The sequence below is a fragment of the Trachurus japonicus genome, chromosome 11, assembly GCF_045865225.1.
Source record: "Trachurus japonicus isolate A0001 chromosome 11, Traja_1.0".
Taxonomy (NCBI): domain Eukaryota; kingdom Metazoa; phylum Chordata; class Actinopteri; order Carangiformes; family Carangidae; genus Trachurus; species Trachurus japonicus.
Genome location: NC_140917.1, coordinates 7,717,420 through 7,745,076, shown reverse-complemented (window position 1 = coordinate 7,745,076; position 27,657 = coordinate 7,717,420). Strand labels below are relative to the sequence as shown.

General features: G+C 40.5%; 1 protein-coding gene across 2 annotated transcripts in view; it reads right to left on the bottom strand.

Annotated features, from left to right (window-relative positions):
• The window catches only part of grin2da (glutamate receptor, ionotropic, N-methyl D-aspartate 2D, a), a 165,935-nt gene that overhangs the window by 43,102 nt on the left and 95,176 nt on the right, over positions 1–27,657 (bottom strand). For both annotated transcript variants that reach the window (XM_085790830.1, XM_085790831.1), the window contains 3 exons: positions 18,545–18,698; positions 5,399–5,524; positions 263–375 (listed from right to left, as the gene is read on the bottom strand). In XM_085790830.1, the coding sequence (XP_085646956.1) occupies positions 263–375; positions 5,399–5,524; positions 18,545–18,698 (393 nt within the window). The remainder of the gene's footprint in view (positions 1–262; positions 376–5,398; positions 5,525–18,544; positions 18,699–27,657) is intronic.

Below are 27,657 nucleotides of genomic sequence, written 5' to 3'. Positions count from 1 at the left end.
ATCTTCTTATGGATCAGCATTTCAAAATAAAAGCATCACTGTAAAATGTAGGACCTTTAAGCCTTTAAACATTTTAGACTGAACAAAACAGATTATAATATTATTTCTATTCTAAATGTTGATGAAACAAAAATCAGTATATCTTATAAAGTTTTAAATAATTGATGCTCATTGGATGTCAACTGCTGAACACATACTGTAAATCAATCAGCTGATGAGCGAGTCAGTCGGTCAGTGAACGCATCACGTGTGGTGTGTTTACCATGATCTTGCTGGTGGTTCCTCTGGGGTTCTCCACAGGCACAGAGTTGTTGAAGACCAGAGCCCACAACAGCCACACCGACTTCCCGATGGTGAACTTGGATCCACCCAACTCTGACAGACAGAGAGAGACAGAGAGAGATGAAGGTCACTGATATGAAACCTTTAATGTCTTCTCTGTATATTGTTGTTGTACCCTGGTGGTGGTGTTAGACCACTCACACAGCCCATAGTGTCCAGTCATTAGGTCCATATGTAAGGGTTTAACATCTCTACACTACCAGTCAAAAGTTTGGACACACCTTCTCATTCATTGGTTTTTCTTTATTTTTATTACTTTCTACATTGAAGATTCAAACTGAAGACATTAACACTATGAAGGAACACGTATGGAGTTATATACAAAGCAGTTACATAATGTACTGTACAATAAACAAAACACAAAATGCTTCTTTATAAAAGAAAAATAGATGTTCATATAAGTGATAGAACAATACAGGTACTATTTTGTGCCGTTCCTACTTTTTGTAGAAGTGTATGAATATATTTATGCTCTGACAACTGTGCAGTTAATAATTAAATAATTATGATAGTAAATAATATTGGCTTGCAAACCAGAAGCGTTTTTTCTCTCATTTTTTTTGCAACAGTACTTCTGTGTAATCTTATGACGTTAAACATGTTCGTTTTCCATTTTTATGTGCTGGAGCCCAGGGGACATTAGTTGTCACCAAGGCGCCAATCAATTGGGATCCATATTAAACAATTAACAATGTGTTTTTGTTAGATTTGTAGAGTAGCCACAATTGATTTGGTGACAGCTTTTTGCACACTTTTGATTCTGTCATCAGCTTCATAGGGTCGTCACCTGGAACATCTATGTATATTCTCATTCATTCAGGTCGTTATCTCTGGGCAACAAATTGAATCTAAGGCAACTGGACTTGTATTTGTCTAGGAAAATGTTTCGCCTCTTATCTAGTCTTGGTCAGACTAGTGAGGACCAGTCAGACCGATGCGTTGCGAGCTGATGAAGCCCCTTGGAGGCGCCCAAGGCAAAACGTCTTCCTAGACAAATACAAGTCCAGTTAGGGTTAGGGTTTCAATTTGTTGCCCAGATATAGTCACCTGGAACGGTTTTCCAACAATCTTGAAGGAGTTCCCAGAGGTGCTGAGCACTTGTTGGCTGTTTTGTCTTCATGCTGCAGTCTAACTCATCCCCAACCATCTCAATTGGGTTTTTAATGAACACTTTTGTGTTTATAACATAACTCCATATGTGTTCCTTCATAGTTTTGATGTCTTCATTATGAATCTACAATGTAGAAAGTAATAAAGATAAAGAAATACCACTGAATGAGAAGGTTTGTCCATAGTACATCAGAATCCACTCCTCTGGTTTCGGGCTTTACGCCAGATGTGTAACCTGTTGGCTGCTTATGTAACACTGAAGCTGGATGAGAATATCAGACTTGTATTTTGTGCTTCAGTTCACTGCAGACGTCTCGGTTGGGACTGAGGTCAGATCGTTCCAGGTTGGGGAAAAAAAAACGAAACATGTCTTTATGGACCTGGGGGCATTGTCACATTGAACCGGGAAATGGTTTTCCACGGACTGATGCAACAGCATTGATGCCACACACTTTTGGCCATGTGGTATATATTCTTTATGATGTCGGGCTGCAGTGATTGCAGGGACAAAGTGCCCGGCAGTGATCTGAGAACCGTCTGATGTTGAAAGTTCAAACAGGGGGAGACGGAGTTAAACAGGGTAGAGCAAAGACCTATATGGAGTTATCAAAGATTAAAGCCGGCTGCAGAGTCCCTTGTGTTGAATGTAGAATCACTATTAATAAAGATGAAATGTGGATGTACAGTACGTCTCTTCTGGAGAGAGAGTTGTTATTCTCTATTGATGGGATGGTTGGCGTTTGAGGGAGGGACTGTGACAGTCAAACTGTGATCACACTGATGAAAAGATGCAGAAAAAAGATGGAAGAAAGGAATCTATTAAAACCAACAGACTTCATTCTGCTTAAAAGGTCATTAAAAACTTTTGAAAGCTCAAAGAGATGAAAGAAAGGGTGAACACGTTTCCCGTTTACTGTAATTGTGTTACAGTGGTGTCTGGTCATGCAGGGCGTTTTTTATTAGATGTGTAATTATTGCTCCGCTTCTTCCTCCTGTGGTGGAAATTAAAACGTCCACCGAGTCGTTTCCTGTTGCGTTTAGTGCCGCAAATGAAAACCCATGTGTTGGCATTGCAATGGAAAGCTTGGGATGGATATTTAAAAGCGTGGAGAATTTTTTTTTTTCCACAAGATGTTCATTTGTGACCTTTGTTAAGTGAACATAATAAAGAGAGGACCTGTACAAGGTGGAGGCTGTAACCTCTTTAAAGGGATAGTACCTTTTTTTTTAAAGTGGGGTTGTATGATCTACAAATAGCCCCTAAGTACTTTAATTGCAGTAGAAGACTCTCTGCACTCCTCCCGTTAGCAACGCCAGCCCATAGCCCTGCCCAGAGATTTACAACATACATTGTTGTGAATGGACCCAAAGAAACGGCCTATTTTCGCGGCCTAAAAGAGGTTTTACCTGAAAAAAAAAACACAGTTCCATTGTTCGCTATAATATGATTTTTTTCCAGCCCTTCAAAGTGCAGGAAAAACGCAGTTTTAACCATCCGTGTTAACCAACTCAGGTATCCCTCTGCCCAGGGTTAGCGCCCGCCGATCAGCAGTTGGTTAGGTCCAAATAAAAACTGCTTTTTTCCTGCACTTTGAGGGGCTGGAAAAAATTATATTATAGCGAACAATGGAACTGTGTTTTTTTTTTTTCAGGTAAAACCTCTTTTAGGCTGCGAAAATAGGCCGTTTCTTTGGGTCTGTTCACAACACTGTAAATCTCTGGGCAGGGCTATTATGGGCTGGCGTTGCTAATGGCAGGAGTGCAGAGAGTCTTCTACTGCAATTAAAGTACTTGGGGGCTATTTGTAGATCATAGAACCCCACTTAAAAAAAAATGCTACTATCCCTTTAATACTGGACGACAATGGCGTCATTGAGTTATGTTCATCTACAGTAGATCCTCTGCTGACCCACTGGACTCTCTCCAAGCCGCTGATCAATTTGACTTCGACTTTTGAGTTTCTGAAAAAATCAATCACCATCATTTTCCTCCTTTAAATTATTTAACTATTGATAAAATGAAGTGTAACGTGCCGTCGGTTTGATCCAGATCATGCTTTCAAAATCCAGATGTGTCCAGTGGAAGCTTCTGAAAGGTTTTCTGACCTCTTCAAGTCATGATTTCCTTGTAAATTTTGTAATGTTTGGCTGCAAATAACCAATAATAATATCTTCAGACCTTTAACCTGGTCGGTGCTTTGTAGAAACAAGTCTCTTCAAGCTTGGCACAGGTGGATTTGGGCAGTTTATTCTCTTCTTGGTTGACTGGATGGTAGAAGTGTCTATGAGTTGTCATCTTCAGGTCTATTAGCCAGGTGATGAGCAGCGTCGTTAGCCAGGTGTAGTATCTTCTGTTCGGCCACACTCCCATAAAGTTTGGATTAATGGGTTAGACCTGTTGAGGTGGTCATTGGTCTGACAGCTTCCTCCGTCTCTACAAGCCTGACCATTAAGATGTTGGTCACCAACCTGGAAAAGGTTTTTTCTCCGCTCAGATTGACTGAACTCCAGAGAGTCCTGGTGCTTCCAGACTCCTGACTGACACATTATCACAGGTTTAAAGGTCCAGTGTGTAATATGAGGGGAAACCGTGATATCCAGCTTTCAGATTCTAGATTGCTGCCGTAAAAACATGGCAGCGCAAGATGGCGACACTCTGTAAAGCAAGACCCTTGCTATAATAATTATAAAGCTGCGGATAACCAAACAGAATTTCTTTTATAGCGATTGCACACTTCATATTATATATTCATGGGTAGTATAGTCAGATTTTGCCAATGAACGTTGCCATTTATTACACACTGGACCTTTAAAAAGAGTTCCTGGCTTGAGTTTTCTCTTGACATGTTTGTGTGAATTATGAGAACAGTTATGCACTGAACTATGTTAATTCACTACAATCAAATTCTAGGCATAATATCTCAAGACTCATTAAAGCAAAGACAAAGCACCTGATAACTTTAAAGACTTCAAGTTTTGGATTTTTAATAATTAAAATGTCTTAAAACTTGTACAGTACCTTTATGGATTCCTGAGTAGTTTTGGGGCGAACAAGGGTGATTACCATCCATTCAAAATAAAATGTAGAAAATGTGAAAGGGCCTGAATACTTTAACTGTTTATTGGTGGAAAAACTGGTTTTATTCTGATTTATTCTGTCTAGTCTGACTGGGTAAGATACCACAATGCAACATCTGAACCAAGTGGATATGAGACATTAAAACCAGCACATGCTATTACGAACTGAAGCTTATTCTCTGACCTTGAGATGATGAATTTAATAATTTTATCAACATTTTATCTGCTGGTTCAACCCGACAAAGTAAAGTAAAGGGAACTTGAGTGAGTCTCCTGTTGCCTAAAGCCAGTGAGTGGTATGAAACAGTTAAGTCTTGCATAAGAAAAACAGACAAATGGATTAAAAACAACATTTAAGCTCAGAAGAGTCTTCAGAGTTGACAGGCAGCGATGAAGAAACACCAACCTGTCGCTCCAGATCAGTATAATTCCCCTTGTGTCAGTTTATTAGACAAGTAATGAATAACTTCTCTAAATGGTTCTTTAGAGTGAATGCAGCTGCACAGAGGAGCAGCCGGTAAACATTTGGAATAAATGATGAACTGACAAGTTCTGTAGAAATGTCAAAGTCGAACCGCCAGCGTCGGTGTTTGTCTCATTAAAAATAAATACGGCGGATGGTGGGTGTGGGGCGGCTGTTTGATTGTTTTGACTCGTGCACAGTCAAGAAAAGTGGGACGCTTTGCATAATTTGAGCGAGCAGCGAGCACCCACCCTCCTCAAATCAACCCCCTCCCCTCCCTCCCCTCTTTCGTCTCCCACTCTCGGTTACATAACTGACGAAGTGTCAAGTCGGTAACAATGCTGAGGAATGAGCAGTGGCAGCGGGTTGATTGGCGTGCAGATGGCGGAGCGGCTCCGTCTCTTACTCTTGGCGCTCTGCAGGCTGCGGTTGTATCCCACGGGGCTGAAGAACTCGAAGATGAAGACGGTGACAGCCACCACCGACAGGCACATCACGAACATCATCACCCACACCGCTGGGCTGTACGGCTCTGCAACACACACACACAATCACAAAAACACACACAAAAACACATGCATAACATTAGATAGAGTTCAACAAAGTTTAAACCCGTCATCTCCGGAGGATCATTTCATTAAATCTGAAACAGTCACGACTCTGGACAAGTTTAAAAAGTCTCTGTTGTTTAGAGAATTTGAATGTTTTAGCTCCGATTTTGCTCTCCAAACTTCTGGCCCAACATAGTCCTCGGCCATATACTGTACATCCACATCTGTTTGAGAGCTACAACTGATCCAGATGTAGAAGAAGCATCTTAGAATCATGGACCAGATTCGGCCCATGAAACCTGGACCTAACCTAAGGACTTTTTACTTTCCACAGGAACCTAATTATCTTTTCCCTACTCGCTCTTTAACTATATTTTCTCTGTCATTGTTCTGCTTTTCTCACATTTTTTTGCTGTTATTTGCTTCAAGCCCTACCTTGATTCCTGCTGCTATTGATCTTTTGTCTTCTGTTTTTGTTTAGCTCATGTATGTTGTCTGCTTGTCTCTTGTTTTGTATTATTGGCAGGGGTAGATCCTTGTACAAGTTCGCTAGGACTTTGTTCCCTCCTTGCGCAGCGTTATACGCATTTTTTTGTGCTAAATAAATAAACCTAAACCTATATACGGGCTCAAAATCGAGCTTGACTTGGTTTGAGTGTAAAAGACGGTTCAACTTTATTCCAGACAGTGAGTGTGTACAGTTCTCAGACGGAGGGACCTCACAGTTTGGGGCTGATGCAACAGGTTGTGTTTAGATCCCAGTCGTGTCGCTGCACACTGAATAATGCAGGTTAAACTCTGCACCACGTTCAGCAGCTCGTCTCAGACCGAGGCTGTCGTGCACGGTGTGTTTTCAGAGCAGAGCTGCCTCTATGAGAGCAGCTGTGGCTGAAAACAATGTTGCATGAGCAGAGAGACGGATGCAAAACATACAAGACAATGTTTGGACAGAAAAACAATGAGCTCGACTGTGAAGGTTCAGTTTTTTCACCGACTCTCTGCAGATTCATCCCTAAGAACCCAACCCTTTCTCATTGATATAATTATATTGGCATAAATACACATTATTTCCTTTTTAAATGTTCTTTTTATGGGACATTTATACGATCATTTTGCCCTGCAGCGATGTGTTGAAACCCCTGGAAATTGTTTTTATGACACTTAATGTTCATGAACAAGAATTAAAGTCAGAGTTTGTCGAGTGTTTAGAACCAATCAGAAACTAATCAGCTTCATTAGGACGATTTCATCAGCTTTGATTGACAGCAGCAAACACACACACACACACACACACACACACAGAGCTGAGCCCCGCCCACTTCAAACTGCACTAACAAAACGGTGCAGGAAGAGACGTCTCCTGTGACATCATTAAACCTGCTGCAGAGGAAGTGTGTGTTCATGTAGGACAGCTCTGCTCATTGTAAGGAACAAACTGGGTAAATGTGTGTTCAGGGGTTTTAACCTCTAATGTGTTTGCTGAACTACAGTAATTATGCAGTTGTGTGCATTTTCATAGCAGGTTGTAAAGCTGCTGCTGTTGTTGTGCGTGTTTCCCTCTGAGGAAAGACAACAGTGATCACAGCTGAAGGAACTCTTGTACTGTACGGTCGACAATGAAACGTGCCTTCAGCCTTATTTACATATCCTTTATAAGAGGAACCAATGAAACATCAGAACAGCTGCTGCACGTCGTGTCAACAAAGAGACGCAGACGTAGCTGCAGGTCTCCTGTGTTGGACGCGTCGGATCACAGCAGCACTTAATCAGCTGGTAACAACAACGTTCAGCAGAGACGTTTTTTTTTGTTTTGTGTCTTGGCTCGACATAATAAAAAGCACGTCAGTGTGTCAGCGCAGAGAGTAGATCAATGTTTAATAAATAAAGAACATGTTTGCGGCGTGTTAATCTCTGTTATTGTGCCTCTGAGTATTCAGTGTTTTTTATTAACCACATCATCGTCAGCCGTTTACGTTTGAGTTTTTATCTGCTACGGTTTTTTCTGGGGTAAAAAGTGTGTTACGCCAAGTTTCTTTGTCTCATAGCATTTGTTCAGTGTAGCCTGAGGGGAGTGATTTAAAAGTCATCCAAAATAGCATGTGTGTCTGTGTCTGTGTGTGTGAGAAGCTTTTTGAACCACAGAGCTGCTCCGTTTACTAAAAAGCAAAAAACCATCAGCTCCTGTTACATAAGATCCAATACAAACAGATACAAACCACATATTCTGAGGGATGCTGTTAAAATTACATATTAAAGACCCCATAAACCAAAAATGGACTTTTTGAAATTATTAACATGTCAATGTGATGTTTGGGTAGCCTGACAAGCCAGACTATATCATTAAAATGTATAGTCTGGAAACGACCGGTAGACCTCGGCTCAATCCAGGGGGCGGGATGAAGGCTGTCTTTCAAACTGCCTCTGCACCAATAGGGTAGCGCTTCGACTAATCAGAGCAAAGAGCAGGATGATGTTAGCCTGACAAGCCAATTAAAATCTACGTCACCATCGCGTTAAGCCCGCCCAACGACTCTCTAAACAGATAGAGCGCTGTGATTGGTGAACACAATCGGTGTTGGAGACTCAAAAAGTTCCTATGGCTCGTTTCTAGACCCACCTACGGAGCAAATATTTTTGCTGCCGCTAGGGTGCGTCTAGATTTCTAGGCTAGTGTTTGGGTTTTGCTACAAGACATTTCAGCAGCAAAGTCGCTAATGCAGCTACAATTGAGCATTTTAGATTTGAAAATGCATTTGCATACTCATGAATATTCATAGAACCTGGATTTTTGAATGAGGGAGAAATAGTAGACCTGTTTTTAGTCTATTTGGGAGCTTTTTTAAACAACTTTTTTTGTGGGAAAGCAATTTTCATCAAAAAATCGTCATAGCAGAGCATTTTTACAGATTTTAAAATGCCTCTTTAGGGGGACTTTAATAATCTGACTAAGCATCAGTTTCCTGTTGGAGGATGAGCTGAATTTATCGACATATTGTCATCTGCTTATTTGAAGTCCGTTGGCTTTAATCCAGTCACACACTGTATTATCCCCCGTAGTTCAATCAAAACGGCCTTGGTGGAGGGAGCGTGTAAATAATTACATGGTGCACTGCAAACACTGAAGGTGGCGTTTGATTTATTTTCCGTTGGTGGGGAGGGGGTGTAAAGCAGCTGTGTGTCCCTGCTTTCAAGTTGCTGTCAATCTTGAGTTAAGTTTATTGTTTTACTTCACATTCACACATTCGCTCAGTCCCAGCAGCTGTAGATCTGCTCACCATAACAGTAGATCTGGATTCAGCCCAATACATCAAGACCAGACGCGCACTCTCTGTCTTTACAGGTCCCAGGGCCGGCCCAAGCCTCCATGGGGCACTGAGCGAAATCTTATTTTGGGGCCCCCTATAACTGCCAACAAAACTGATTATTGATCATTTACACACTTTATTTCAATTTGTATAATCTGTCATTACCAATCACCATTTTAGCCTGGCATGGTTTTACTCATCGCAACTGTAAATCAGCCTGGGGTTGATTTACACTAAATATTCAAAGTTATTTAGTGGGATACTGAATGTCATATAGACCTAGTAGTGTATTATTTTATTGTTTTAGACATTGTAGGATACATTTCATCATATGTTTCCTCTTTGTGTTATATTTATTTCCTTTGCACATTTTGCTTTGAAACATCTATCTATCTATCTATCTATCTATCTATCTATCTATCTATCTATCTATCTATCTATCTATCTATCTATCTATCTATCTATCTATCTATCTAGGTGTCGGCAGAAGTTATGCACTATAGCCTCAAAAAGTTTATTACGAAGAATTAGGCTCTATATTACTACCATGGGAAAAAAAGAAACAATAAAGAATCAAACACTAGATTCAGAAAATGTGCCTTAAAATGGCGCATCCGCACTTCTGTAACGTTGTGATGTCACAACTCAGCAGTCACAGTTCATGGCCCAAGCTCTGCCCACCTGTACTCTAAGTGTTTTTACCTGAACTGTGCCACATCAATATTCAATCACGGAGAAAAATCAGCAAATCACAGGAGAGACCCAGAGCCTCCTCTCTTCTGATTGGATCCAGAGAGATTAAATATAAAAATACAATCATAAAAGCTACAAAATCTTTTTATGGATAATAAAGTGTAAAACATGGGCCCTTTAATGCGCCACACATCAGAGCGTCCAGCTGCGACCGCAGTCTGGTTCTGGTGCTGCTGGGGTTGCAGATGGGGTCAAGGTTCTGGGTTAATGGGGTTTATTCGCCCTTCCTCAAGGCCGTTTTAGCAGCGGTGCCGCAGTAAAGTGACAGCATTACTTATTCATTTCCTCTTGCCAACACGTTCCCCGCAGCGTCAGGGAATCAAACTGGCGAAAAAGCAGGAACACAGGCTCTTTGTTGTGGGTCACTGCTCCTCCTGATAGGACCAGCCCGGCTCGGCTCGGCACAACTCAGAGGTGGCTGATCTCGGAGCAGCAAAGGGCACAGTCTGTGTGACATGCCACCGCCTACGTTTACATTACCATAATAATGTCATTAAGGCCAGTAATTAGAGTGAGATATTCACTAATTAAAGGCATTTACATGGATATCATTAATATTCCCGTCACCATATGGAACGAGAACGGTCTCCCTCCTCCTATTGTCATAACGACGCCTGGTGGGGAGTTGAAGTGGTTATTATGCAAATAGTATGTGCATACTGTATATTGTGTGATTTAATGCACACCTGGAAGACAGCTGCATGGGTAATCTAGGACATTTTATTACCCGCTCTTTGTGAATCAGTGATTTAACCCCTGAAACGAAGCTCTGTCTGACTTTAAACAACAGACAGGAGCACAGACTCATCACCACTGACTGTTTACAGAACAATTCAAGGCCTTTTTCTAATGCACTTGTGTATGAGATGTACTGTAAGATGTTACAAAGTGGACAACAACCTCGACTCTGCACCGAGTACAACAAAGTCACTACTTCATAACGGTGTTAGTCAAACTTATCATTGGATAAAAAGCTTGTTTTACTTAGTGAAATACATTTTAATCGCAGAAACACCACGATCACAGCAGCAGAGAGTTTCAACGATCTGAATACTTTCAATTTTCTAACTAAAACAGGAAAAACTAACATCGGTTTGACTCAGCAGATGTTCCTGGGGAGCTTTGATTACGACTCCTCTGTCCTGATTGGACAGTTGCTGGAGGCTCCATCGCCACAACTGTTCATACCCCCATGTGTTTTTTTTATATCTGCGACCCAACATCTGATGTTTTGTGTGTGTGTGTGTGTGGATCAGAGAGCGAACAGAGGGACAGAGCTGATCCGGCTCCGTCCAACTGTCTCTGCCTCCTTTGTAGATTCCTGTTGAATCACACGAGCTCCTGGGAGAGTCCCGGTCCTGCAGAATAATCACTGTCTGTTTGTTCTTTGTTTAACAAGGTGAGTCTGTTTAGAGCAAATTTATTTCTACAGCAGCAGCCAACAACAGCTAACGCCCCCTCACGCTGGCATTATAATAATAATATTAATCTGAGGAAAGCCACTCTGACTGGTTGGACAGATGGAAATGTGGGCTGATTTCAGTCTTTCTCAGACATACTGGATCAGAAGCATCTTATTCAATGGCCAATAAAAACCTGTGTAAACACGTTTTGTGCCTTCAAACTTTGCAGGTGAACTTGTGAAATCAAAGTGTGTCATTACTTATTAGAGGCTTCAGACCTTTTTGTAGTTATTTTTATTTATTTTATCGACATTTTCCATAATGTTCCTGCAGTGCTGCATGGTTATTTATTTCTAAAGTTAGTACCGTATTGACCCAAATATAAGATGACCGGCTTTCATAATAAATACACACTATTAAGCATTAATAAATGCTGAATTCATCATTTATAACGCATGAATACTCGTTAGTATGTAGTTTATAAATAAAGTTAGTGCTTATTAATGATGAGTAAAACATTTTTAACTATGTTTAAAAACTACATACTAATGAGTATTCATGTGTTATAAATGATGAATTAAGTATTTATTAATGCTCAATTAATGCTTAATAGTGCGTATAACATATAAAGTGTTAACGACAACCCCGAATATAAGACGTCTCGTCTTTTACAGACTTTTTTTGATGGAAAAAATACTGTCTTATATTTGGGTCAATACGGTAATTTGTTGTGAGATAGTAAAAGGTTGAGCCTTGGATACATATTTGTAACAACAATCCATATTTGATTGATCATTGTGAGAAAATTAGCTGAGGATTTGAACCTGCCGGATCCTCGAAATAACACCTGTGAAACTTATAATATTCCCATGAGCCTCGGCTTTAGCCTGTGCTAAATAGCAAATGTTAGCACGCTAACTGGCTAAACTTAGGAGTTGCAGCTTCACAGACGTGCTGAGAGTCGACTGACAAGGTTGTTGGTGGTTTGCTTCAGTCTTAAAAGTTTTTACAAACCTATACGAGCAGCAGACCCACTACTAAACACACTCACTACACACTACACACTCTCTCTCTCTCTCTATACTTGTTCAATTTCCACCTCCATCTTTACTGAGTCCCTCGACACTTTGGCTGTTTGTTATTGTCCAGACTTCGACTTGGTTTCCTGCCTCACTCTGTCCTGGTCTCTTTGTTTGAAACAAGGTTTCTCATTTCCTCAGTGCGCTGAAGTGTTAGCAGATTGATTAAGAAAGAAATATCTTTTAGCTGCTTGTTTAAAAATACATGAATTTTAGTTCTACTGTTCTGTTAAAGTACAAATATCGTACACTCTCAGCAGCACCTCTTTTTTTCCCAGCCATCCTGAACTCTCACTGACAGTCATGAGGCTGCATCGCCTGCAGCTTCAGGTGGATGTGATCCTCGGATGGATCTCGCACTGCTTTGATTTTTCTTTAGAGACCTGAATGGGAAACGTCTGAGTGGCTTTTCAAAACGCTCCAAGGTTGTGAAGGTTATTCAGAAAATTCATCACAATTAGAAACACTTTGATTCTGCCGAGAGTGACTGAGGAAAGACTTGTTTAACGAAGCAGAGCTGACAAACAGGACGCAGAGCGAAAATGTAAGAATAAGAGCACCAAGGATTTTTACAACATTCACTCCGAGGTTTGTGAATAAGCAGCGCGTCAGGAGGCTGTTATTGGAGTTTGACGGATATTTAGATGACAGTAACTTAGAAACAGCTACATGTCTATGTCTATAGAGCTGATGTACAATCAAACAACACATGAAGCATCTCACTGGGACCTTTAACAAATGTCTACAACATGGTACTAAAGAAATGGCAAGAAAAAAAGTAGATAAAGATATATAGAGTCATAAAGTTGGAGGATGTGGAGTCCAAAAAGAGTCTTAAATATTTAAACAGTCATCAAAAATGTTTCCACACTCTCGAGACGAGTGTGTGCGGCTGAAAGTCTGAATGAGACATCACTCTGCTGAAATCAAAGAGCTAAAGCTTCTGATTCATTTGGAGCCGATAAGAGGGAATTATGATCCATTAGAGTTCAGTTTGTCATGGTGTCTCAGTTTTATTTATGATAATTAACGATATAAAATGTGATTAATTTACTGTTAACTTTTTTTTTCATTTCTTGTATTTGCATTTAAATACAGAGATACATTTAAGATGAGAGTCATTTGTTATTATTACACCTGTTGACTTTGACTTTACCCATTAACAGCTATTAGCAGTAACACACTGTTATTTCCTGTTCAATAATCAATCAAATCAGCTTCTTTTGATCTCCTACAGCCAGCTGATCACTGCTGTCAATGGTTTCACTGGTTTCTATTACTTCCCTTAATCACTTTTACTGAGCGGTTGAGAAAAAATGTTAAAGAGATCTACTTTTCTCCTCCTCCAGTGTTTATTTAGTGAACAAAAACAGCTGAAAACTGGACAATGAATTAGGGGGTTAGGGTTAAGAGCTGCTGGTTTGATCAGTTCTATGGACTTATTGATTTTAATGACTTATTTGTATAGAGTGAAAGCAACCTTCACTGTTTTGAATGTGTGTCAAATGTGTGAAAGTACTTTGTATGAATGTCTCGTATGTATTGTTTTGTGTATGCAGTGGCTCCGAGCCCAAAACAAATTTCCTTTCGGGACAATAAAGTACAATCCAATCCAAGTCAACCTCTACATCTGCAACAATCAGTAAAACTGTGCTTCATCACCCAAATACATCCACTGTTCTTCCTCAGCTTTGACCAGAGAATCATTATAACATATAAAAGCTTCTGCTGATCAAACTAAAACTAACAAAATCTGACAAACTTATACACTTAAACTATTTTTTTTACTTACACTAAATTAAAACTGACACTAACATTTCTTTTGTATTATGCCTTCATCAGCAAATGGCTGCGTAGTCCCAGTGTTAATGATAAAGTTACTGCCCTGCTTGATCTCATATAAATAAACCGGCTCTGATACTGCAGGTCCTTCAGAAATCTGTGTGTGACACTGGGGTCGGACTATATTTACTTATTTCTACACTGAGGCTTCAACCTCCATTACAAACGACGTCCTCTCTCTGCACTTCTTCTTCATCTTTTCTTCCTCACTAGATCGTCTTTCTGACCTTTGACCGTTCCTGTGTGTGTTTCTGCTCACTCTTACCTTCTGTTTGGCCTTGCTTACTGTAGCTCTTTTTCGTTTTTTACCTTCGCAGCAGGCTCACCCACACATACAGTACTGTATTAACACACACACACACACACACACACAGACACACAGAAACAGGTGAAGCTACAGTACGGAGTCACCATGGCCCAGCGCTCCTCAGATAAAAACGGCCTTGGGAGTCGAGCATCTCCGTCCAACCGTGTCGTGTTTCAGATTGTCTCCTAAATCTCCTCTGACAGATGGATGGATGTACTGCTGCAGCTGTGTAACTATGAAATAGATCCCTTAAGGAGAGCGAGGGAACCATCAGGTCTTTAAAGGCCGAAACACAAGTCTGCTCGCTCTTGAGGCAAATTCGTTTTTTTTGTTTTTTTTAAATCATGCGCTTGAAAAATAAATAAATGTTATTGAAAACACAGAAGGCACCTTTTTATGGCGGGTGGAGCCTCCAGGTTTATGAAGTGGTTGGGGAAAAAAAAATGTGATTAACAGGAAATAGCAGCGAGACTTTGCTCGAAGGACGGTTCTACATTTGGAGGAGAAAATGCACTTATTTGTTTTTTTTTAAGAGAAGTTAAAACCACTTTCATGTCAGTGCAGTAAACATGAAGCGACCGCCGGCAGGAGGGAGCTGCACTGACATTGTATTAGGAGATGTAATGTGCAATAATAAAGGAACATTAAAGCTGCTGGATTGTTTTAAATCCTTGAAGAGAGTCCGACTGTTTGTCCATGTTTCAAGCTATAAAAGTGCAGCTTGGTATGAAGTAAATAAGCAGATGTGTTGTAGATTTGCTATAATGTAAAAGCATTAACAGCTGTTTATGTACCAGACAAGAAGAAACATTAGTAGTTTAACTTCATTCAGTCTCCAGAGGTGGAAAGTAACCGTCTTGTTTTGCTTCTATTTCTATCACTTCTTCACACCTAGTGGAGTTAGCATGCTCACTTTCCGATACCGAGTCACTGTTGCGCTGAATAATAAATAACATGATGTTAATGCTATTATTGACTATGAAGTTTTTATAAAACTCTATAATTTATTATTTACCACTAGTTAATCTTTGTCTAGTCGAGTTTATTCTGTATTATATTTGTGGTGATTTAATCATCATATCTCCACTCAAGCTAATGACAGTGCTCAGCTCAACGACGAAGGTTACAGCTAAGTGTTTGTTCATGATGACAATTTACCTTTCATTTATTAATCTACACACTAAATATTCACCTATGAACTTCAGTGATTCATCGAGTGAACATTTCATTATAAGCATAAATATAAATCTAAAGAAAAAACATGTCTGAATTGAAGTTGTGACTTCTCAATCATGATGGTAAATGAATTTGTTGCTTATATATATTACATTTCAACAAACTGCAAATTATTCAAATGTAATGTGTGAAAGTTTAGACAAAACATGATTTGTCATGTAGCAGAGAGGTTAAAAAGTCGTCGTCTGAGACACTGCTCTGTGCCAACACGTCGCTTTGACTGCGTTATTATCATTGAGTTATCTCATCTGAATAACACACACACACAGCAGCTTGTCAACCAGCCACTGCTCAGATTAAACCATCTGAAATATCTGACGTTGCTCTCTCTCTCTCTCTCTCTCTTTCTTTTGCTTCATTTCCATTTCCATCTCATTTTTCCATCTCATGCTTGGAAATGTCTGAAACTAGTCTGAGAAGATTCACAAATTTAAAGGTGTCGTTTTACGAGAGCATTCGACAGAGTTATATACTTTATTTAAAACAATTAAAAAAATAAATAAAACCGCTCCCTGCTTCAGTGTGAGAGCTCGTTTGAATACCGAGCACATCATCAAATCTAAATTCTGCGTCGGCGGCTTCGCTCTGAGATGCGGAGCCACGAGTGTGAACCTTTTCAAGTGCGAGACAAAAGCGTGTCAGAAATGAAGGCCTCTTACATAATTGAGGATCATTTACACGGCGCTGTGTAAGTGATCAGGGCCGATGTAGCACATTAGTCCACATCTTCAGATTAAAGCTCACACACACACACACACACACACACACACACACACACACATAGATTCTGAAAACACTTCAAAACAGCCACTGATCATCACGCTGCTTCCATCGCCTCCATCTGCTGCTCAGGTTTTACTTTGCTCATGTTCTGTATGTTCCCGCTCTGATTAAACCACATCTGTAGGAAGACATGTTCAGATTTAACGGTCGTCTACTCTTCACCTCTAATGACGACCATAAGGATCCATTCAGAAACCGCTCCAACTCAGATCTGACAACATCAGTGGTGATAAATGTTGCTGTGTCACTCTAAGTCAGATTTAGACTGGCAGCCAATAAAAATACGGATTCACAAGGCGTCATGTTCATGACATCACATTAGAAAAATAAAATAATTAACAAATACATGAACTTAGCATTAAGAAATGCAAAGAAAGTTGTATTTGCGCCACACAAGACGAAGGGTTAGCAGCAGTATCTCTGTCCATGGTGCTGAAAGACAAACACTAACTGTCCTGTTATTGTTTATACTTTAGTAATACGATCATTATTGATGAATTAAAGCCAAATCAAATGAATTATCAATGTTGTATTTGCCTTATCTGACTATGCCTTTCATATAAACTACTCAAAATAGTGAACAGCAGTGGTTCCCACTGAAACTGTAAAAACACACTGGCTAAATAAAGTTTAGACTTTTCATTTTAATGATAATGATCGAATATTGAAGGCAGGGACAACTGAAGATCTTTTATGCGCAATAATAAAAAAGATAAGACTCATAAAAAATAATTTATGTGTTTTAAAACACTAAAAACTGTATTTTTTCTTTTTCAGTTTTGGTCTATAATTACATCTTTTCACCTGCTGAGACTGTCTACTGAGTATTATTTATCATTGTTACAGTTACCACTATTATTATTGTAATCATTATCACTATTATTATCATTACAACTGTGGACGAGCGGCGTCTCCAAAAGCTGCTTCAACCTGTTGGTCCGGGAATCGACGCAGCGATCACTGTCAGATCAATTAGTGTCAATATACAAGAGGATTGATGGGACTTTTCATCTGTATCTGTGATGACTTTCAGGTTTACAGCAGAATTAGCCCCCCCGCAGGACATCATTCATTAATAATCACTGTCTGACCTTCGCCCGTTAAGGATGACCTCGTTAAATCTTGACGATTCTTTGACTTTTACATGTTTTCTTGAAGTTCTCCTTGAAGAATCGGACTCGCAGCGGGGTCGTCAGTGATTTTCTGGTGTTTTTTAAGCTTCCAGCTTCTTGTAAACACGGGAACAATGAGGAGGTTTTAGAGAGATCTCCCTCAGCAGCAGTAAAATACCAGCAGGTCAATACTCCGGGAGCTCCCTGCTCTTCACCATCATCCCTCTGTAACCGCCGCTGCTCCATCACTTCACATTATTAAGATTCATGTTGTGAGTCATGACATGTTGTGTAACAGCTGCTCTCACAGTGAAAACATCTCCTCCACCGGCAGAAACACGACTTCAGCTTGATTTCGGTTCCTGAGTTTTAGGAGAATAACACAACTCTAACATCACAACGGTATTGTTTTTTTTGTTTTTTTTTAAAACACAAACACAACAGTAAGTAGGACACAGAGAGAGAGTAATATGTAAATCAGAGAAGCTGGAACGACCCAGTGGGATTTTTCGTCTGGAATAAATGCACCTTGAGTTACGTCTGGATCTGAATCGAGGTGTCTCTCTGCATCTTTTCTTTGTGTTTTATAATGGACACATTTCCTTGACTTTATTAGAGGACTAATGCAGCACTCAGAGAGCGGCTCAGGCTTTGAACTGCCTCCCTCAGATGTGTTTTCCACTGAGTTTCGGCGTCTCCGTCCTCTTTGAGAAGCTGGTGTGTGTCTGTAAATCCCCCTTTTTAATGCTGTGCATGATTCAGAGAGACGCCAATAAAGTTTTTTTTTATTAATATAAGAGAGTTCTATGTCTCTGTTTCAGAGTTGCACCTGAAGAATAAACAATCCCGGGGTTTTTCGGATTCGACTGAGTCAGTTTTCACTCTGAGCTTCAGGATTCATTCAAATAAACTTGAGACTGTTTGGTTTCCTCAGAGTGGGTGAGTCGTCTGTGCCGCTCCGTGAGCTAACGTCGTAGCAGCTCTTGGATTTATCAAAGCGAGGAGGGGAGGGGGTTTCCTCTCTGGTTCAAATCCGACATAGTCGCATAAGCAGCTAAACTCATTAAAAGTGTAATTTATACAACTCATCCTGGATTTAGTTTTTTACAGGCTAAACGATTAAACTGATTTGATTTGTCACCGCACGACCTCCGAAAAGGCTTCCGCAGCCGACGACTCACCGAGGAAGGCGGAAGGCGAGACGGTGCCGTTGCTGCGGGAAACCATGACGCTGATGCCGGTCTCCACGAACGGGACGGAGAACTCCACCACCTCCGAGCGCTCCTCGTTGATGGTGAGGGAGCCGATGGCCATGTCGGCCCTGTTGGACACCACCTGGGAAACAAGACGACGAGAGTTAGAACAAATCTGTGGGTTTAGAAAAACAACAACAACAAAAAAACGTCTGACCGGGTTTAAAAAGATTCTTTTTCTGAATGAAGTCAATAAACCAGATTTACAGTGACGGTTGAAGAACATTAGGAAACTGAGGACGTTACATGGAGAGAACTATCAACCTGCTCGAGGTTTCTGACTCTTCAAAGGAAGTTTTTCCTGTTTCCACTGTTGCCATGTGTATTTGCTCTTTGTGAGATCTGATGGGTCTACTCTACGCCTTCTCTATTTGTGCGTTCAGATAACTAACTAAAACTGACTTGACTTGACTTGAAGGGATAGTTCAACATTTTTTGGCAAATTGGCCCATTGCCATAATCCCTATAGTCATAGCAGTAGGTTCGTTACCTTTAATTGTCGGTGCAAGCTATTTTTAGAACGGCGGAGCAGAGCCGCGAGCTGCTCAGAGCTACGCTACGGAGGCTCATGGGATTTCTTGGTTTCCCTCATCAAACTCATCAAATACACAATCCAACAACTCCAAAACGCTCTGGAGGACAAGTTGTGACCTGCACATTCACCACGCTATGAGATAATAACACAACGTTACCAGACAGAGTTGTTTTAGAGGCAAATTCATGCAAAACCGCTGATACGCGTTCCCGTCAGGGGCAGTTTTTCGGCAAGCAGTCTCTGAATTTGCCTTGACAACAACTCCGCCGAAATGTTGAACTATCCCTTTAAGTAGCTTCTCCTAACTCTTATGAAGTGAGAACTTACTGATCCATCATTGGACAAGCAGCATTTTTCTGTTGTGGCAGGTGAAGGTGGAGCTGGTTCTAAATATGAAATCAAGAGGAGACGGGAGCTGTGACCCTGGTGAGACGACTCAAGTGTGTTTGTTATTTCAATGTAAAGACAGATCTTACATGTTGACAGCAACTTTGTTTCAGATGGTTTGTTGTAGTGTTGTAGTGTCAGGACCAGTCTCAAGACACCAAGGCCAAGGTCTTAATCTAGTCTCAGAACCCACTAAATTTTTACTTGGTTTAACCTAAACTCTTGGGTTATTTGGTCTTGACCACAACACTACCGTGACAATGTTGAGACCAGACCTACAACGTTTCAATAAACTGGCACCAGGTCCAGTTCCTGTTCTTCTGTGTGTCCATTTCATTTACCAGATGTTTACACGCTGCAGCCTGACGACCGAGCTTTGAGCTTTTAAGTTTCTGAAAAATGAAAATCCAAAGCTCTCCTCTCCCTCAGTGATTTGACAATAGTAATATATACTATATAAAAAATAAAAAAAGCCCTCTTAGACGTGATCAGTGGGGTGGATGTCAGACTGAGCGCTCTGCTCCGGCAGCTGTAAACCAGGCTCAGGCGGTCAGGAGGTGAAGGAGCGAGGGGATTCACAGCTCCGTTGTGTTTCACCTGGCAGGAAGCAGAGGTTTTTCCCGGCGGCAGCGAAGGGAGCGCCGAGGTTAAAGGAGCTGGCAGCCGACCAGAAGTTCATTAGTCTGAGTCCTGGCTCGGCCCCCGAAAAAAGTCTGCGAAAGACAAAAGGCTCTGTGGTTCCCCGAGCAGACAGCGCCGAGACGCCTCTTAAAGTCACATCCTCAAAGTCCTTTCTCTCTCTGGTTTCTCTGTTGACGTCTAAAGTGCCGGCTGCAACACGCTGGTGTTTCTGTGCTGTGATCAGCCGTCACTCAGAGAGCAGCGACGGCCGGAGTTTTTAAATTCTCTTTCTGTGTCTCTTCCCAGTGTTTGGCCACAACGGCTTTTTGTTGTAGAGTTACAGTGATGAAGCCAGAACCAGAAACTCATCCAGAACAACAGTTACAGTATATTACTGTACAGTGTTTCTCCATTGGCTCGGCTCATTTCTCAAAACAACATGGACAAACCTCCAAACCACTTGGCAACTGTTCACAACAGAATTGTATTTCTCATTCATTTCATCAAATTGAAAATGTCTCAGTGCACCTCTGCAAATGATTAAGTACAGGTAGCCTACATTTAGCACAATTTCCAAATGAATAGATCTCGTTGATCTAAACTGATTGTTGATTTCTCATTCTAATCATTTTTTTTCTTCAGTTTTATACACAAATGTTTTCTGTTATCTAGACAGAAAAAACTAGTACAGTAATCGTTAATCGTCAATAAAGGACTGGGCTCAGACTGAGAGGTGGACATGAGGGATATTTCAGTCGTCCTCTTACAGTAAATCTAAACATTGACTTGCAGTGTTCACACAATGCCAAAGGGACGGTGCATTTTGGGGACACTGACTATTTATATGAGAAAGAAATTTAGTTTTGACACGAGTGAACTGTTTTGAGAGAGATATGCGCTTTTGCAAGTGAGCTATGGTGTTGTGCTGAACTGTAAGACTGTTTTACCAAATGACCTTAGAGAAATGAGCCAAACCAATGGTAAAAAACTGTAATGGAAATAACAACAAGCCTGATGTTTGATACTTCATATGTCTGGATAAGAAACTTGATAACAAGACAGCAGACAGAAGTGTGCACACTGACCTGCTCACAAATCTGTCTAATTTTTTTATAGGCTCATAAACTGGTGAATGTTCATTAGCAAGAATTAACCAGCAGGCTACAGAAGAATTTTTGTTGGAAGTAAAAATCAGGTCGACATCAAAATCCGAACTTAATGGCAAACTGACACTGTCACAGGTTTGGCAAATGTTGGATATTGCTCATAACTACATAGAACCTCCCATGCATTGGATGTAGAGCTGAATCAGTAAACCAAAAAAATAAAAAATGTCGTTCACCTACAAACTAAAACTTCTATGAGAACTTTTATGGACTCTCTTTTTTTTAAGCATACATTGGTATGAGTGTACAGCTGAACGTACGTCTGTTTTTGTTTTTCATACATATATTGTAATGACACTAGTTTTACTATTTCTGTCAAACAGCCGGTGAACATCAGCTGATCAACGACACATCACGGCCGTCAGCAGGTTGACATTTGAAACATGTGAAGGTAAAAGAACATTTCCTAATTTATTTATCTGTTTAATAGAAACAGTAAAACTGGTGATAAAAAGAAGATAAAATGAACATTTTTTAGCTTTACTGAGCTGGTCTCTGACTGCTCCAGATGTTTTTGTATGTTCTTGAATCCTAAAACTAGCATTGATTTATCTGGTTCATCTTGTGCAACACGTTCACATGACGGCCTTGAAACTGTGAAATTACAGCTTTGAAAGTTTTCTGCTGAAATCGTTTTAGTTCCAGGTGACGATGTGAAGTGAACGTGTTATAAAATAAAATGACCTGGTCCGGTTTCCTCCTGTGACGTCGTGGATCTCAGAGCTTTTTCTAGTGCATCGCCATGAAATGACATCATAACATAATTATGTAACATAATTAAATCTCAGTAAACCTCCACCCTGATGGATCACCTATCTGAGGCAGGTTTCAGGTCTTTGACTATAACATCATTATTCATACCATAATGAATCATTATACTATACCATAATGCAATCATGAGATTAATAAGAATTAATGGCGGAGAGGCGGAGAGCAGAAACAACGTGTGCTCAGCGAACCTCCTCTGGATTAACAGCAGCAGCAGCGCCGAGCGAACAAACTTCTCAACTTTACTTTGTGAAATCAATAGTTTTGTCTTTGAGGACTGGAAACACTCTAAAGTGTTTGTGTGAGAGCGCGGTGACGCACGCGGTTTTACACTTCTCACAGCGTGTGATTAGTTCCCTCTCTGCTCGTCGAGATCGATCAATCCACCGTGATTATTCCAGTTAATGCGGCGAGGACGTTTCAGATATTTCAATGCAGCCACGTCTGAAAGCAGCAGCACCTGTCACACTCCCGTTCAGGAAGTGCTTCGTCACCACACACTTCACACCGGGAACAAAAACACACACACACACACACACACACACACACTCACACACTCAAAGAGTTGAAGATGAGAAAATATTAACGGCTAAGAAAGAAAAGGACTGAGTGACTGACGGCGAGGCGTTTAAGGACGGACAAAGAGTCCAAGGCTGAGTGATGTTCAGAGAAACGACAGGAATCCGTAAGTGGGCGAGGACGGAGAACAGGTGATAGGGAGGAGGAGGAGGAGGTGGAGGAAGAGGTGGAGGAGGAGGAGGAGGAGGAGGAGGAGGAGGAGGAGGAGGAGGCCTCAACGAGACTCAGACAGGAAGGGAGAACATAGATAGATAGATAGATAGAACGATAGATAGATAGAACGATAGATAGAACGATAGATAGAACGATAGATAGAACGATAGAACGATAGATAGAACGATAGATAGATAGATAGATAGAACGATAGATAGAACGATAGATAGATAGAACGATAGATAGAACGATAGATAGAACGATAGATAGAACGATAGAACGATAGATAGAACGATAGATAGAACGATAGATAGAACGATAGATAGATAGAACGATAGATAGAACGATAGAACGATAGATAGATAGATAGATAGATAGATAGATAGATAGATAGATAGATAGATAGACAGATAGATATAATGATAGATAGAATGATAGATAGATAGAACGATAGAACGATACAGTAGATAGATAGAACGATAGAACAATAGATAGATAGAACGATAGATAGACAGATAGAACGATAGAATGATAGATAGATAGATAGAATGATAGAAAGAACGATAGATAGAACGATAGAACTAGATAGATAGATAGATAGATAGAACGATAGATAGATAGATAGATAGATAGATAGATAGAACGATAGAACGATAGATAGATAGAACGATAGATAGAACGATAGATAGATAGATAGATAGAACGATAGATAGATAGAACGATAGATAGATAGAACGATACAGTAGATAGATAGAACGATAGATAGATAGAACGATACAGTAGATAGATAGAACGATAGAACAATAGATAGATAGAACGATAGATAGACAGATAGAACGATAGAATGATAGATAGATAGATAGATCGATGCGTACACATGTAGCTTGGTATTTATAATGTAGAATGAATATATTTCCATCTCCATTTTCAATAATAACACTGAACACAACACAGTGTCTTCGTAAAGACAGACTTGGTAAACACTGTAAACTGCCTGTGACCTTCAGGCCAAAGCTGCAGGCGACAGAGCAGCAGGAAGCATCAGAGCTGTGATCGCCGGAGTACAACCAGTGACCTCAGAGCTCCTTCTCCTTCTCCTTCTGCTCCTCACAGTAATGGAGTTGTTGTGTTTGCCAGTGAAAACAGGAAAAAAGCGTTTGGATGAGTGTTAATAAGAGCTCTGCTGCTGTGACAGCATCATGACCTGACTGTGAACGAAGGTCACACACCTGATGTCCGTGCATTTTCTGTTGGATACAGTGACGTTCAGGAACATAAACTCCTGTTTCCCCCTGTTTTATATAAGCAAACATGAAACCGCAGGTTTCCTAAATCTCCACTTCGGCTGGAGTTTTCACTAATAATCATTTTTAGTGACCTAAAACTAAATTTTCATGTGGATTAACGCAGAAATAGATTAGATAGCCCATCAATCAACTGTTGCGTTTCAGATTTCTACAGCCCCATTCATACAATTAAAAAATACACAAAGTGCTTTAGGTGATAAAAACACCTCATCCCACACATAATCCTACTACAGTAAGTATATATAGCAGACAAAATGAATACATAAGTAACTCAATCAAACAAAAATAGGCTAAAGCAAAAACATAGAGTATGAGGGTAACACTTTATAATAAGGACACGCTATTAAAGGGATAGTTCAACATTTTGGCAAATTGGCCCATTGCCATAATCGCTATAGTTTTAGCAGTGGGTTTGTTACCTTTAATTGTCGGTGCAAGCTATTTTTAGAACGACGGAGCAGAGCCGCGAGCTGCTCAGAGCTACGCTACGGAGGCTCATGAGATTTCTTGGTTTCCCTCATCAAACTCATCAAATACACAATCCAACAACTCCAAAACGCTCTGGTGGACAAGGTGTGACCTGCACATTCACCAGCTCGCGGCTCTGCTCCGCCGTTCTAAAAATAGCTTGCACCGACAATTAAAGGTAACAAACCTACTGTACTGCTATGACTATAGGGATTATGGCAATGGGCCAATTTGCCAAAATGTTGAACTATCCCTTTAAGTATTAGTTAAGCATTAAATACTGAATTCTTCATTTATAACGCATGAATACGCATTAATATGTAGTTTATAAATACAGTTCTTATCAATGATGAGTAAGACATCTGGACCTGACAGCGACCTGTGAGACTCCACATCTGTGTAGCTGCAGATGTTCATGAAAGGTCGAACATTAAAACAGAACTACAGTCGTAACACACACACACACACACACACACACAGATCTGTCAGCGCCTCGTCTCCACGCTGTGTGTGAGGAGTTCAGCATCCCTCTCTCCGATCAAACAATAAAAAAAAAGGGATTTGCAATGCATTGTGGATCCCGTCGGCGCGCTGGCTGACATCTGGTGCTGCCACAGAAAGTCTCATTGACAGGTGTGTAGGATCAAACCGCCGCCGCCGCCTGTGAAGGAGCCGAGGATCCTGCACAGCCGTCACTCATCGCCATGGTTTTCTAACGGGCGTGTAAAGCTGCAAACACTCTCAGATCAGTCTCCACACACACACACACACACACACATACACACACACACACACACACACACCCATCACCACCACTCATCACTACACAAACGTTTTCTGAACCTGAAGACTGAGGAGGAGTGAGAACCAGGAAATACACCTTTTAAAGGGATAGTTCAATATTTTGACAAATTGGTCCATTGCCATAATCCCTATAGTCATAGCAGTGGGTTCGTTACCTTTAATTGTTGGTGCAAGCTGTTTTTAGAACGGCGGAGCAGAGCCGCGAGCTGCTCAGAGCTACGCTATGGAGGCTCATGGGATTTCTTGGTTTCCCTCCTCAAACTCATCAAATACACAATCCAACAACTCCAAAACGCTCTGGTGGACAAGTTGTGACCTGCACATTCACCACGCTATGAGATAATAACAGAACGTTACCAGACAGAGTTGTTTTAGAGGTAAATACAGAGTCTGCTTGCTGAAAATCAGCAGTTTTGCATGAATTTCCCTCTAAAACAACCCTGTCTGGTAACGTTGTGTTATTATCTCATAGCGTGGTGAATGTGCAGGTCACAACTTGTCCACCAGAGCGTTTTGGAGTTGTTGGATTGTGTATTTGATGAGTTTGATGAGGGAAACCATGAGCCTCCGTAGCGTAGCTCTGAGCAGTTCACGGCTCTGCTCCGCCGTTCTAAAAATAGCTTGCACCGACAATTAAAGGTAACGAACCTACTGCTATGACTATAGGGATTATTATGGCAATGGGCCAATTTGCCAAAATGTTGAACTATCCCTTTAACATAAACTATGATGCCAGTGCAGGACCATACACACACACACAGAGACAGAGTCACGTGCTAACTGTGATAATTTGCATCCCCTGTCCAGCCCCGTGTTAAACCAACTTCATTAATGCAGCCACCAGAGGGGGGTTGGCATGAGGGAAACAGTCGAGTATCTGCCAACACACACACACACACACACACACTCAGTTATGTAGAGCCGTGTGTGTCTTCCTCTCTTTCTCTCTCTCTCAGTTTTCCCAGCACTAATCTTCCTGACAGCCTCGCTCCATATTTTCTCTCTTCTTCCTCTTCCATTCGGGTCCAATCCTCTCTCACTGGGTCGCGTTTTTTAAGGATTTCAGGCAGGATAAAAAGAATTTCACGGGAGCTCTCTCTCCAATCAAACCCCCGTTTTTTTTTTGTAAACACAACAAAACGGGTAAAAAAGAAAAAAAGAAAAAAAAAACAGAATAAGAGAAATGATGTTGGTGCTACTGTACATGGGAAACAGAGAATTAAAAAGACACACATACAAAAAAAGGGGGTCACGCTGTGTTTCTGACTCAACTTTGTAAATGAACTCCCAGAGGAAGCGGCGTCTCCGCGCTGCGTCGTCGTCCGACTAAACACACACTCACTTCTATAAACTCTTGTTTAATCTCTCACCTGTCACTGTGATGTTTATTTGTTTGCAGCGAGTTCTTCAGTGGGGAGATGAATCTTTCATGAGAGGCCATTTGCACTACGTTCAGGCTCCGCTGTGACTTTGAGGAAACGGTTTAACATAAAACAGCTTCACACGTTTCCAGGTGAAGCACATTAACACCAGTCTGATGTTTATGAGATGGAGCAGCAGCAGCAGCGGAGTTTCTATCTCCTCACATTTAAGTCAAATAAACAGGATGCAGCATGTTAACAGGTGGAGAAGTCTCTGTGCTTCTGAGTCAATGCACAAAATAAAACTATAAAACACCAAACATTACTTATGGACGACACAATAAAGGAATAGACACATGTATTGTCTCTAAATTACAGTAAGTGATTACTACTATAAATGGAAAACTGGAACGTCGTCCCTTTCAATAACAGAAGGCCCCCAACTGTTTTAAATCCACTTACACTTACTTTCTCTGTTTGGATAATTCACTTACATTGTTATCAGTATTTTACAACGGCGTATTAGGGACACATTGACAAATAAAAAAATCATAAACTTTGAGAATAAAGTCCTAAATTTACGACTTCATTCTTGTTATGTTAAATATAAAGTACTTACTTATGACTTTTTTCTTGTAGGAAATTTGCAACTTTATTCTCGTAGGAAATGTACGACTTTATTCTCGTAAATGTACAACTTTATTTTCATAAATTTACGACTTTATTCTCGTTATGTTATGACTTTTTTCTCGTAGGAAATGTACAACTTTATTCTTGTAAATTTATGACTTTATTCTCGAAGTCTGTGTTTTTTTCCCTCTTTTTTCTCAATGTGGCCCTAATACTCCGTCGTAGTATTTAACTGTATGATATATTTTCTTATTTGTGTTGC